Raw genomic sequence first — 14,752 nt, 5'->3', positions numbered from 1 at the left:
AAAATAGTTCAAAGAGAGTCCCATAAAATAGTTCAAAGAGAGTTCCATAAATAGTTCAAAAAGAGTTCGTAAAATACTCCAGAAAGAGTTCCTGTGGAAGTTGGGCAGATCCTGCCATCTGTCCACTTTGTAGTCTCAGTGGAGTTTTACGAGCATTCTTCTTGGTAGATTTCAGCCTTTTGTTTTCTTGTCAGTAACACAATGTAATACAACGTTTTTTGTGATAATTTACAAACAATTATTTTATCATCCAGGCCCTCTGCTCCTCCTACTTATAGCACAAACGTATAGGATTTTGAGGAATGTCCTGCAGGGAAGCATGGCGGGAAAATGAAGATGCATCTATGGGGCTCCAGTCGTCCTGACTTGTCCCCTGCTTCTCAATTTTAACTACTTGTTAGACATTTAGGTTTGGGGGCTCGGTATGTTAGGGACCCACCATGGCCTTGATGTCCCCCAATTTTAATCGCATTATTAGTCCCCACCCGCAGATATATCTCCCTCACGCTACAGTACACACATCAAGAGGGACTGGATGTCGTCTGTAACGGCTTATCTCCTAATTTTAACTACACAGTAGACATTCTGGGAGCCTTATGCATTCCCTCGCGCTCTGCCGCGCCATCCTTCATGCCCAGTGTTGTGCCGTCGTCTGGGTGCGGGCTTGTCGGAGGTTGTCCCTAGGGGTAAGGAGTGCGCAGCCAGACATGTTGGGGGGGTGGGGGGTAGTTATCGGCTTGTTCTCGGTGGACAGTGAGCTCCAGTGCTGGATCACTGCCTTGTCGGCCAGTATGTGGATTTGTTTGTTTATAAATGTTTGTGTATGTATGTATGTTATTAATATTATTATTTATATGTGTGTGTATGTATATGTGTATGAATGGCTGAAGGTACAGTACAGGCCAAAAGTTTGGACACACCTCATTCAATGCGTTTTCTTTATTTTGTCATGACATGATGACATTTACATTGTAGATTGTCACTGAAGGCATCAAAACTATGATTGAACACATGTGGAGTTATATACTTAACAAAAAAAGGTGAAATAACTGAAAACATGTTTCGTATTCTAATTTCTTCAAAAAAGCCACCCTTTGCTCTGATTACTGCTTTGCACACTCTTGGCATTCTCTCAATAAGCTTTAAGCACACATGTGAAGTGAAAACCATTTCGGGTGACTACCTCCTGAAGCTAATCGAGAGAATTCAAAGAGTGTGCAGGGCAAATTTACAGTATTTTACAAAGCATCTATATCATGTAATTTATTTTATTTACTTATGTATATTTCATGTAAATGTACAATCTGAATTAGATCTGGATCAAACTTGTTTTGATGTTACAGCTTCTAATTTTAAAGTTAAAGTTCAAGTACCAATGATTGTCACACACACCAGGTGTGGTGAAATTTGTCCTCTGCATTTGACCCATCACCCTTGATCACCCGCTGGGAGGTGAGGCGAGCAGTGGGCAGCAGCGGTGGCTGCGCCCAGGAATCATTTTTGGTGATCTATCCCCCAATTCCAACCCTTGATGCTGAGTGCCAAGCAGGGAGGTAATAGGTTCCATTTTTATAGTCATTGGTATGACTCGGCCGGGGTTTAAACTCACAACCTACCAATCTGAGGGCGGACACTCTAACCACTAGGTCACTGAGTAGCACCTTAAAGACACGCAAATTTAAAACAGGCAGCATTTGAGAAATATATACAAGTGAATACAGTATCATGTTAGACCCGCTCGACATCCATTGCTTTCCTCCTCTCTAAGGTTCTCATAGTCATTATTGTCACCGACGTCCCACTGGGTCATTATTGTCACCGATGTCCCACCGGGTCATTATTGTCACCGATGTCCCACTGGGTGTGAGTTTTCCTTGCCCTTATGTGGGCCTACCGAGGATGTCGTGGTGGTTTGTGCAGCCCTTTGAGACACTAGTGATTTAGGGCTATATAGGTAAACATTGATTGATTGATTGAATATCATCCATCCATTTTTTACTCCTTGCTTACGGTGGGGTAAACCCTGGAGGACAAGTCGCCACGTCATCGCAGGGCCAACACAGATGAATAAATTATAAATAATCCTGACAGAATAATTTAGGGGTTCAATTCAAAAAGTATGCTTTTTTTTTTCTAAAGGCTCACTACACACAATGGAACATTTTGAGAGTTAAATGCATCATTTTAATGATTATATCTTATACTTTATAGCGATTAAATAAAAACTGTTTTGGTATCTCATAAAATGTGAAAAATCGCCCAAAGGTTAAATATTATAAAGTACTGCTTCACACTCTTATCAACAAAGAAATTATAAAAAAATCCCAGCCTTTAATTGGCCTATTTCGTCTTCTTACTTTCTGGCAGACCTGAGCTTCATGTATCAAGTGTTGTGTGGATTTCCTACTAAAAATTGTAGAATCACACAAAAGGTCCCATTATAATTTGTTCATGAGTAAGGGTGAACATGTAGCGCCACAAATAAGCCAGATATACAGGTGAAAAAAAAAAAAAAAATTAGATCATGCAAAAGTTCATTCATGTCAGCAATTCAACTTCAAAAGTTAAACGTTATGTTTACTCATTACATCCAAGTGATATACGTCTGGCCTTTTTTTCTTATCATTTTAAAGAACATAACTAAACTTTTCTGAGATTTTTAAATCAAAGTTTTCATTAGCTGTAAGCTAGAATAATCAACATTATATGTAAAGAAGACTTGAAATATCTTGAGTTGCATGTTATGAACTTATGTCATATATTAGCTTCACTTTGTAAATTTAATTGCTGGTATAAACAAACCTTGGCGCGATATTCACATTTTTTTTTGTCTCACCTGTACTGTATTTTGCTTGTGTCTATTGTATAATCAGGGGTATGACTGCAGAGGAGTAATAATGATTGTATTAGAATGACAGTGATAGATGTTTGATTGGGAGGATGTTGTCATTATATCGCTAAAAGGAGTCATTTTAAATAAGCTATGTTTCTCTGCTTCCTCTGTGACTACATCCATAATGACAGAGCGCACCAACCTGCTTAAGCGATGCCCTTGAGCAGCTCCTCGATGCCATGGTGACATACGCCGAGCCCTCAGGCCGCCTGGTCAGCGAGCTCTTTCAGAGGATGCCTTCTAAAGCGGTACAAACCATTCCCTTAATCCTTTTAGACGGAATGAATGGCTTTGATTTTAATTTACAGTTTGTCTTGTTTTGTGTAGCACTATCCAGACTATTATGCTATCATCAAGGAACCCATAGATCTGAAACTCATCGCTCAAAAGATTCAGGTATTACTTTCCACTGGTCGCTGTTTTGTTGCATCTAATGGCAGTGTTCAATAATAAGCTCCAAAAAAAAGTAACCACTGCTCTACAATTAGTGTTGTACACAACCTCATTATGTTGTTTTTATTTTGCATTGGAAGCATAAGTCACACGCCTTTTTTAAAGGAGACCTATAATTAATTTTGTGTTTTTGAACTTATAAATGTTTCAGTGTTGGATACTTGTGTTAAACAATGCCAAAGCGTCAAATCATAAGGTTTGTGCATTTTGATGTGAGCTTGCACGTAGATTTGGATGCCTCTGTTTTGCGGGGTTTTGCAGTCTGGCTACGTTGTGACGTCACAGTGAGATGGACATACTTATTAGGACACAGGTGTCAAACTCGAGGCCCGCGGGCCAGAACTGGCCCCTCCACGTCATTTTATACGGCCTGCAAAAGTCTGGAATTAATGTGTCATTAAAATACGTTATATTTTCTTTCTTTACTTTCTTATTTTCCTACTAAAGATACTAGGGTTTTTTTTTCTAGTTTGACAGGGAAAAAAATTGTGTCCAATATTTAAACAAATATTATATTATCTAACTTTTTTGGTCAAAATCCAAATAAATACTTAAATATCTGCTTGAGTTAAGATTTCGAAGCAAGTTATCCATCAAATTGTACTTAATGTAAATTTTGGGGAGCTTTTACAGCATATTACTGTAAGTTGAAAAAACGACCAATGTTTGGTTTTTTTACTGTAAAATTGTGTTGACTGGGCTGTCAGTTTTTAGAACATTTAAATTCATTAATGATTTACTGTTACAAACGGCCCTCTAATGGCAGCCATTGCGGTGTGGCCCTCAATGAAAACAAGTTTGACACCCCTGTATTAGGACATTCAGTCAAGCTCTCAGTCTGCTTCAACTTGAGTGGAAACACAAAAAATATAGGATAAAGTATTGTTTTCATATAATCGTCGCATTTGCATAGTCACACCAACGTGCGACATGTAGTTACATAAATGCTGTTTAAAACAGCTTTTTTAATGCAGAGTGTGGGGCAGCACAATTAATCAACACAAAACCGACATTGAGGTTTTAATTAGTAGGATAAACAATTGCAAGAGGCAGAGTTTTTATTTTTCTCCGCATTTGAGTGACAAGTGTTTTAGAATTTTTCATATTTTACAAAAATATGTCCACAGAAAAAGTAAGATCTTTTTAAGTATTTATTTGAGTGCACAAACAACAGCAGATTATAGAGGAGACAAAGTTTTCCCTGCTGCAGAAAAGAAGAGAAGAGAGAAACCACTACACAAACATTTAATCTACAACTGTGGTTTAAATAGGAGATTACTGAAATATACATTTTGCCATTACATTCCACCCTTTTCGATCACATTATAGATATATTTGACTAACACAATAGCTTTTCAGGAGACAGTGAAAACATCCATACTGTTACATTAGAAGGTTCCATCAATTACCATTGGAAAATTTTGTTGTTTTACTTCTTGAATTGTCAGTAACTGTTTGGACAGAACAACAATAGGGGCTAGGGCACAAGCCTGTTTACATTTAATATTCCCCATACGGAGGGCAGCACGGTAGATAAGTGGTTAGTGCATGTGCGTCACAATAAGGAGGTCCCGGGTTCGATTCCTGGGCTTAGGATCTTTCTGTGTGGAGTTTGCATGTTTTCCCCGTGACTGCGTGGGTTCCCTCCCGGTACTCCGGCTTCCTCCCACTTCCAAAGACATGCACCTGGGGATAGGTTAATTGGCAACACTAAATTGGCCTTAGTGTGTGAATGTGAGTGTAAATGTTGTCTATCTGTGTTGGCCCTGAGATGAGGTGGCGACTTGTCCAGGGTGTACCCCGCCTTCCACCCGATTGTAGCTGAGATAGGCACCAGCGCCCTACCGCGACCACAAAGGGAATAAGCGGTAGAAAATGGATGGATATTGTCTATCTGTGTTGGCCCTGTCCAGGGTGTACACCGCCCTCTGCCGAATGCAGCTGGAATAGGCCCCAGTACCCCAGCCACCCGAAAAGGGACAAGCAGTAGAAAATGGAGCCCCCATACGGGTAATTTAAGTTAGAATCTGAATCAAAGCAATTAGGCTTGTTGACCAAATCAGGAAAGCCAGATTTGGAGTCTTAGTCGCCTGACTCGCGCTGGTTGTTGGGGCCTAATTCAGTGTATGATCAGGCTGTAGTTGGAATAAGGACATAGCAACCTGAAACGTGCTTGATGATGCATAGACATAAAGTCCTGGCACATGGGACAACATTGCAGCCTCAAAAAACAAAGATGGCCACAGCTGATATTAGTGTGATTAATACTCTGGTGACCAAACAAGCATCCCCCGCCCCCATATAATTTACAGCATTTATCTGTTGTGAGTACCTGGGGATAGGTTGATTGGCAACACCAAATTGGCACTAGTGTGTGAATGTGAGTCTGAATGTTGTCTGTCTGTGTTGGCCCTGCGATGAGGTGGCGACTTGTCCAGGGTGTACCCCGCCTTCCGCCCGATTGTAGCTGAGATAGGCGCCAGCGCCCCCCACGACCCCAAAAGGGAATAAGCGGTAGAAAATGGATGGATGGAGTATTTATACTGTTCGTCTCTGTTGTTGTTTGGGAATGGATGTAGCGTTTCGTTCACATGTTGGTTGACATTTGAACCACTGCAAGGGAATTATGCTGATGAATGAGATGCACTGTCTGATGAGCAGGAGTGCACACATTGGACACCTGATACAATCCCAAGACATCCAAGGGTGAGTTTGACTGATGGTCAGACATGTTGAACAGGGGGCGAGGGATTTACTCAAGAAGGTCACCAGAAAGTGGGCGACTAGATGGATGTTTCAGACACGGGTGTGTGTTTGCCCATGTGGCTTGGCTCTTCTATGACGTATTAAAGTGTTCATCTATGGCAAGGGTGTTCAAAGTGTGGCCCGGGGGCCATTTGCGGCCCGCAGCTAATTGTTTACTGGTCCGTCACACATTCCGGAAATGCTGTTGCAAAATTTTCAAAAAACATAAAAAAAAAAAAAGTGGAATGAGGTGAAATCTAACTAGAAAAAGTTGCAATGTTGACACAAAGCTGCCATGCAGGCTGTGATTTTTCTTTTGTCTATCTGTATTTAAATTTTTTTCCCATTGCTAAAAAAAAAATTAAAACTCAATGTTACAATGACCTATTCAAGGCTCCAATTATATTAAATATTTAACTTTAAAATGTTTTATGTGGAAAATATTGCATATATTGTGTGGTTGCCATACAAAAACATCAACATTTTCTTTGACAAGCATAAAACAAACAAAATAATAGTTCAAACGCAAAATCGACAAATATGTCTGAAGTTGATCTCGTAACTTAAGTGTTGAAAGTAAAAAAATAACTAATAAAAATGTATCACTTTATGAGTGGGCACCTTTTGGATCCCAAATATATTTAATGGGATATTATTTATCCTTTCACTGTGATTACTCAAAAATAACGAATGTTGTCCTGCATTACCTCACATTAAAAATTGCTTTCTGAATGCTTTGGGCAGTGGGGGAAATACTTCGTATTTCAGTTTTATTATAAAAAACAAACTTGTCTTTGACAGAAAAGGCATAAAACTAGAGATGTCTCATAATATCAGACTGCCAATATTATCGGCCGATAAATGCTTTAAAATGTAATGTCGGAATTTATTGGCATCGGTTTCAAAATGTAAAATTAATTACTTTTTTAAACGGCGCTTTACTGAGTTTTACACGGACATAGGGAGAAGTACAGTGAGCCAATAGACCTTGAAGACACTGCCTTTGCGTGCCGGGCCAATCACATAATATCTACGGCTTTTCACACACCGTAACACAACATAAACACAACAGAAAAAATACCCAGAAGTCCTTGCAGCACTAAGTCTTCCGGGACGCTACAATATACACCCCTGGCTACTCCTTACCCCAACTTCCCTCCACTTCAACCCTGCCCCTCCAACCACGGCCACCTCAACCTCCTCATGCTCTCTCAGTAGTGTACCTTTAGTAGCACGTTCCAAATTCCAAGCTGCTATTTTGAGGCATGTTAAAAAAAATAATGCACTTTGTGACTTCAGTAATAAATATGGTAATGCCATGTTGGCATTTTTTTTCCATAACTTGAGTTGATTTATTGTGTAAAACCTTGTTACATTGTTTAATGCATCCAGCGGGGCATCACAACAAAATTAGGCATAGTAATGTGTTAATTCCACGACTGTATATATTGGTATCGGTTGATATTGGAATCGGTAATTAAGCGTTGGACAATATCGGCAAAAAAGCCATTATCGGACATCTCTACCTAAAACCTTTTTGTTTTTGTTTTTACTTTATATCAACCTGAAATTGATACATTGTAGAGATTTACTGTAAGCATTAAATACAAAATAATAATAATAATTTGACTTCTTTTCAACATTTTAATGACTTAGAATATTTATGTTTTCCAGGAGCCCTCAAGGTAAAAAACAAACAAAATACATATATTTTGTTATGGTTTGAAAATGAAAAATATCCAAATGGCCCCCTCATGTTATAATTTTTCCCTGTGCGGCCCTCAGTGGAAAAAGTTTGGACACCCCTGATCTATGGCCCCGTAAACAGAGCACTCACGTCTGTCGTGTGCCAGCTAACAGTGTATGCTAACAGTGTACTCCAGTGGTCTTTGCAGCTGTTATTGTTGATCAATACGGTTAATGTTGAAAACCCCAGTCTTTTGGTTGGTGATCCTTGCAGATAAACGTGTTGAGGGTGACAACTCTACAGCTGACACCGCGGGAAGGTAGTTTTTGTAGTTGTGGCGGTCGTTGTGATGAGTTGTCACACTTCAGGCAGGAATGAGTTGTCTGGCTGTCGGAGTGGCTTGCAGTGGCCGGCTTGGATCCATCTTGTATATTTGTATTGGAATAACAAAAAAAAACAAGGGTACATGCTCCTTTCGTACCCAAGGTAGGAAGGCTAACATTAATCAAGCTAAGGGCTCGCTTGGAAATGTTTAATAGTAAGATTAGGATTTGCACCCTCAGGTGATTTGATCGATTGTTGTTCAAAAGCAATTTATGGAAACCCAACCAGGAGTGCAATGATACTCAGGGTGATCAGTCCTGTAGTCTCACTGCATCCTAAACGGGGAGGAGTAATCCCACTCACCTGTTAAGGGAGGCCGGGGGACCGGGGATTGAGAATGATCTATGACCCAAAAGGGGGCGTGGCCTAAATGTGCCACCTGGTAAAATGGGGTAGCGGGGATGGACGTCACACAGTGGGCGTGGCCTAAATGTGCCAATTATTGAGGGGGAAGAATGGGTGAAATTAATCCGGAAGCGGTTATTATTACGGCCTTGTCTCTACCCTATTATTACATCATATCCAGTTGCTATTTTATTTTATAGTTCTCTTAACACCACTGCCATTTTAATTGTGGTCCATGAGTTAGAATGATTCATGGCCCCTATAGACTGTACTTGTAGTTTTTTTTAAGGTTTTTCGCCATCTTTTTTTTTTGCACTCAAAATGTCAGAATGATTCCTATGTTATTCCATCCTCTCATGTATCATTTAATGTAATTACCCACGACTTATTTTTAGTCTTTTTCCAATAAGTTCAAATCACATGCCTGATTAATTCATATTTTTTAAGATACTGAGATTTGTCAAGTATTTTTTAAGTGCTCTTTTCTTATTTTAAAAGTATTTTTTTAGTCAATTTAACTCAAATAAAAGTTGACACTCTATTTTTAACCCTATTCTATTAGCTATAAGACTAATGAAAACATCTTCACACTATCCTTATCTGTCTACTATTAGCTATAAGTCTGATGAAACAATTTAAAAATTATTTTTGTCCAGGGTGTACGCCACCTTCCGCCCGATTGTAGCTGAGATAGGCGCCAGCGTCCCCCGCGACCCCAAAAGGGAATAAGCGGTAGAAAATGGATAGATGGATGGATGTTAGCTATAAGACCCATGATACAATTTAATCATTATTTGTATTTGTCTATTATTAGCCATTAACTTTAACAATATGCAGTGTGTGAATGTTTTCTGTCTATCTGTGTTGGCCCTGCGATGAGGTGGCGACTTGTCCAGGATGTACACCGCCTTCCGCCCGATTGCAGCTGAGATAGGCCCCAGCGCCCTGTGTGACCCAAAGAGAATAAGTGGTAGAAAAAGCATGGATGGATGAATATGCAGTCACAGAACATGCAAACATATAAATACATCTTGCTCCTACACGCTTGCGATCCACCGCTGCTTCACACCTCCACCTCCACTGAGGAAGCCAGCCCTGTAAATCTGACACCTGGCCAGGGGAGAGACAGCTGGAGAGTGTCAACCCAACCCAGTGGTTTACTGGGAGAGCAGCACCAGCAAAATGGACCTAAATGGGATGGACAAACTAATCCGGAAAGTCGACCAAACTATTGGCACGCAGTTTGAGGTGTTTGTGGTAGTGAAAGACAGGAGGATACTGGACAAACTGCTCTCCATCATGGACAATCCTGTCTACCTGACAATTGAGAAACAGCAGAGGTCATATACCAACAGGCTACTCCAGCTTCGCTTCCACAGTGAAAAATATAAGAACTCCTTCATTACGCACTCCTTCCAGCTGTATAATCACTCGCCATACAGCAATAGATAATTTAAGACACCTTCTTTGTTTATATTTGTTTATAATGTATATATTTTTTGTTGTATTTACGTATATTTTTATGTTGCCCCTTTTTCCACTGCAGCTGTTATATATACATTGTAATCTTTTTAAATGGTTATTGTTTATATATATATATATATATATATATATAGGCAGCACGGTAGACCAGGGGTCAGTGCATGTGCCCCACAATACGAAGGTCCTGAGTTGTCCTGGGTTCAATCCCGGGCTCAGGATCTTTCTGTGTGGAGTTTGCATGTTCTCCCTGTGACTGCGTGGGTTCCCTACGGGTTCGTTTTAACCCCACATATGCGTTTTTGAAATTGTCTGTGTTCGTGTGGACATAGGACTCACGCCTCCCTACTCGCGACTCACTTGTGAAAAGTTATGTAAGTCGTGTGGTAAAATTTCAGCTCGGGCAATATGAACCCCTAAACACAGACAAACAAGCGAGAATGCTGTGACAACAAAACAACCTTGTTTTTCCAACTACAAAAAAATGCACTTAAAGATGTTAAATATTCATTTAAGTTAAATTTTTACATACAGAGATTAGAGCCCATTTTATTTTTTCTTAGTTATTTATATCGGATGATTAAAATATATTTACCTTCCAATTACAGTGCAATGGTAAATAATTATACAGTAATGTGAAATAGACTTGTTTATCCTTTTAAATGGTCACTTGCATTATTGTTATTTATTATGATTACATTAAATTACAAACACTATTTTTTTATCAGTTATTTATTCAGTTTAAGAGCACGATGTAGACAAAAAATATTTCTCGAAAATGGATTATCGCTTATTGTTCTGTTTGACACCTTGAAACCTCCTTCCATCAGTGAGAGCTTTGAATGGTTGACCAAATACTTATTTTCCACCATAATTTACAAATAAATTCTTTAAAATTCGTACAATGTGAATTCCTTGATTTTTTTTTTCACATTCTGTCCCTCACAGTTGAAGTGTACCTATGATGAAAATTACAGCCCTCTGTCATCATTTTAAATGGGAGAACTTGCACAATCGGTGGCTGACTAAATACTTATTTGCCCCACTGTATGTGTAAACAGTGTTCATTTACAAAATATAAAAATTTATACTTTTGAAGAAGTTGGGCCTTGGTTTCTTTTGCATTCATTTTGGGAATGCCTTGCTGACAGACTCTGACAAAACGGGTTATAAAACGGACACAAAATTTACCCAAAAGCATATCCACTAGGTATTATCTAGACCAGGGGTCTTCAATGTTTTCTAGGCCAAGGACCCCATATAGGTGAAGAGATGAAGAGGGGACCTTTACTTTAGTGGCATCCAAAGTGTGGCCCTGTGGCCATTTGTGGCCCACAGCTCAGGTTTTGTTGGTCCACAGCATATTATCAGAAGAATGAAACTAAACATCTGTAAAAATAGAAGAAGAAAAAAAGAGCAAACAAATATAAAAAAAACTCAAAATGGCTGCCAAATGCATTGAGTCTTTAATATGCAGCCTTTGGTGGAAAACATTTGAACATCCCTGTGTCATATTTTGTGGTCACGTTCTGTTTGGTTTTGGACTCATTGTGCACTCTGTTTGTTTTGTCGCCATGACAACTAATAGTTCGCCTGATTCATTTGGACTCACGCACTTGATTTGTTTAGGACTCACGCACCTGTGTCAATTACATCACTATTATTTAAGCTTGTAGTTGCCAGGCAGTCGGGCTGGCGTCATTGTTGTTCCATGCTCTGTTCATTCTCTTCATGCCACAGTTAATGATTCATGCCCTGCACGTAAGTTTTTTTATTCAAGTCACAGTTAGCAAGTTTTTCATGTCCAAGTTTTTTGCCTTTGTGGTAGTTTTTTTTATTTTTTAGCCAAGTTTGTTCTCCGCCTTATGCGCGCCTTTAGTTTTCACTTACTTTATATAGATACATTAAAATATGTATTTACCTTCATGCCATGTCCCGTCACCTTCCTTTGCATTCCGGGAAAAGAAACCACACCATAGTCCAAGTCTTGACACCATGCCCCACTTTTGTATTTTGTATAATACTCTGTTTTAAATTAAACGGTTTCTAAAGAGAGCCTACCTTATTGTGCAAAACTAAGATAATCAAATAATACAGTATAGTGCCGCTAATCGATATTTATTTTAAAGGCTTTCATTAATATAATTTATATAAGTATTTATTAATGTTTTTTATTTTAAACATGCAGTGAGTAGGGTGACCATGCCCCTGCCATTTATAAACTACAATACAGTACGTTTGATCAATGATCAATGTTAATATGTATTGAAATACATTTAAATTGGTGGAAACAATCAGTGTATACAAAAACTATTTTAAATAAGACTAATCAACCTGAAATTTCAAGGCCCACCTCTATTACCTCTGCGGACCCCCTGGCGGTAACAGACCTCCGGTTGAAGACCTGTGATCCATACCACAAGGAAGTGTTTTAAATGTAGGTTGAAAATCATCATTGGTCCTCTTTGCTGATCAATGCATGCATTTGTTTCCAGATGGGCCACTACAGGAGCATCTCTGCCATGGCTAAAGACGTAGATTTATTGGTAAAAAATGCCAAAACCTATAACGAGCCCGGGTCCCAGGTCTTTAAGGTGAGTGTGTCAGAGAGTGGACAATTGTGGTCAAGATTTTTCTTGTTACACACTGGCACATTTGTGTTCCAGGATGCAATCACCATTAAAAAAGTTTTTGCACAAAAAAAGGCAGAGATGGAACACGGTGAACCAATCAAGTCCAGCATTCGTATCAGGTGCTGGATAAACAAGTGGATCATTTGATTGTAGTGGAAAGTTCTTGTAGTATACATTTGTGTCTCCCAGGAATAGACGTTGTGCGCAGGGGGAACGCCTCTCAGCGATCAGCATGGCTCTTCAGTATGAAAGTGACGAGGACGGAATACTTTCCGGTACGTCCTTACAAAATAGCTATGCGCTTTTTGGACGTGAGTAATATGACTCACTGTCTCTTCCTGCACTGCTCAGGGTCCGTCCACTACGACGAGGGGGAGTCAGAGGCCGAGAGTTTGAACTCCAACATTGACATGAGTAACCCCATTTTCCAGCTGTACGAAGCTGTACGAGGTGCAAGGAACAACCAGGGCCTCCTGATCTCGGAACCATTCTTGGAGTTGCCCTCCAGGAAGGACCACCCTGACTACTACCATCAGATCTCTCAGCCCATGTGCCTTCATCAGATCAAGTAGGAAACCTGCCATATTCATGTGTTCAATGACAAGCATCACTGTTTGTTTGTTGGAATCTGATTTCAAAGAGGAACTGCACTATTTTTTTAATTGACAACCCTTTCTTTGTTAGACAAGCACACATATATTTTTCTTTTTTTTTTCACGCAATGACTCGTAAACGCTAGCAAAGGTCAGCTAACAAAGGAGGTAATGGGAGTCGTTACGTCAGTGCGTCTATTAGAATAGAATAGATAGAATAGAAATTACTTCATTGATCCCTGGGGGAAATTCAGCACCACAGTTTGCTCACAATAGACAATAATAATACATAATATATATCATACATATGATATATAATATATGAATAGTATAAATATATTCTAAATATATTCTACATTTAAGTGCAGTCAAGGAACATATGCATTATACAGTCTGATGGCTGTCGGTATGAAAGACCTCCTGTGTCGTTCCGTGTTGCATTTAGGGAGTCTGAGCCTTCCACTGAACGTGCTATTACACCTATGCAGCGCTCTAAAACATCCAAACACGTCCATCAACATTTTATATACACACTGTAAGTATATGTGTACTATATTAACAGGCACATTCATAAATATAGATATATTGCTAATTTTAAGCATACGACGGCATATCATTTTCACAGATGCATCACGACGTTCGCTAATTCCTTCAACAAAAACAGCAATTACAAATTATGATATACTTCATGAGAGACAACATTGAATACTTTGGTACAAATTATGATTCAGAACCTTATATTTTTGAGCTTTAATTTACGGACGATGAGCTACACAATTTAGAAGCTTTTACAATGACTTGTCTTGTGGAAAAGAAATATATTTGACATGTGACGTATGTTTTTCCTTTTTAATTTATTTAAAATCTTTCGGGATATATGTTGTGTTTTAAAAAATGACAAAATACTGGAAGCATTTCACTTTTATAGAATATGCTTGTTTTTTATATCGGAAGATAATTGTGCGTATGAGTGTTCTTATTTATCAGGTTATTTTTATTCCCATAGCATTTAACTGACCAATTGCTTTAGAAGACATTTGGCCTTTCACCCGAGTAGTTTTCATCAGTTCATGCTCATAGACTTATCTTGGACAGATCTCGTCCGAGCACTTTGTGCCAAGGTCCTAACTATTTTTCCTCTAATATGAGGAGTGTACAAAAAACAATGTGTACGTCAACAAATGTTAACCATAGAATGAAATTGTTTATACACCCTATCAAATCTTATTGAATCGATTATACACTTAATTGAATCGTATTAAAACATTCATACACTAACTGGAATAGCATCAAATCGTTCTTTTTATATATAAATTGTTTTTGAATCTCATCGTAACCCATGTATCAAGATGCAAATCAAATAGTTTTTCAAAAAGTGATTTACTTCCCTAGTATTAACCTATACTAATATTTTTCCGATACTATATCAGTAGTACAGGTCCTAATCTAGTAATGGAGAATGGAAGTTGCAGGGGATTGCGGGTGATTGACGGTGGTCACAATGATTTATGACCAAGAGTGGGCGTGGTCTAAATATGCA

At 38.9% G+C, this 14,752-nt stretch overlaps 1 protein-coding gene across 7 annotated transcripts in view; it reads left to right on the top strand.

Moving 5' to 3' along the window:
* pbrm1 (polybromo 1) overlaps nucleotides 1–14,752 on the top strand; it is a 65,305-nt gene that overhangs the window by 9,100 nt on the left and 41,453 nt on the right. For all 7 annotated transcript variants that reach the window (XM_061922718.1, XM_061922717.1, XM_061922716.1 and 4 more), the window contains 6 exons: nucleotides 3,025–3,141; nucleotides 3,221–3,289; nucleotides 12,482–12,580; nucleotides 12,653–12,738; nucleotides 12,809–12,894; nucleotides 12,971–13,187. In XM_061922718.1, the coding sequence (XP_061778702.1) occupies nucleotides 3,025–3,141; nucleotides 3,221–3,289; nucleotides 12,482–12,580; nucleotides 12,653–12,738; nucleotides 12,809–12,894; nucleotides 12,971–13,187 (674 nt within the window). The remainder of the gene's footprint in view (nucleotides 1–3,024; nucleotides 3,142–3,220; nucleotides 3,290–12,481; nucleotides 12,581–12,652; nucleotides 12,739–12,808; nucleotides 12,895–12,970; nucleotides 13,188–14,752) is intronic.

Source organism: Nerophis ophidion, linkage group LG16 (genome assembly GCF_033978795.1).
Source record: "Nerophis ophidion isolate RoL-2023_Sa linkage group LG16, RoL_Noph_v1.0, whole genome shotgun sequence".
NCBI classification, from domain to species: domain Eukaryota; kingdom Metazoa; phylum Chordata; class Actinopteri; order Syngnathiformes; family Syngnathidae; genus Nerophis; species Nerophis ophidion.
This window is presented reverse-complemented; position numbering and strand designations above follow the sequence as displayed.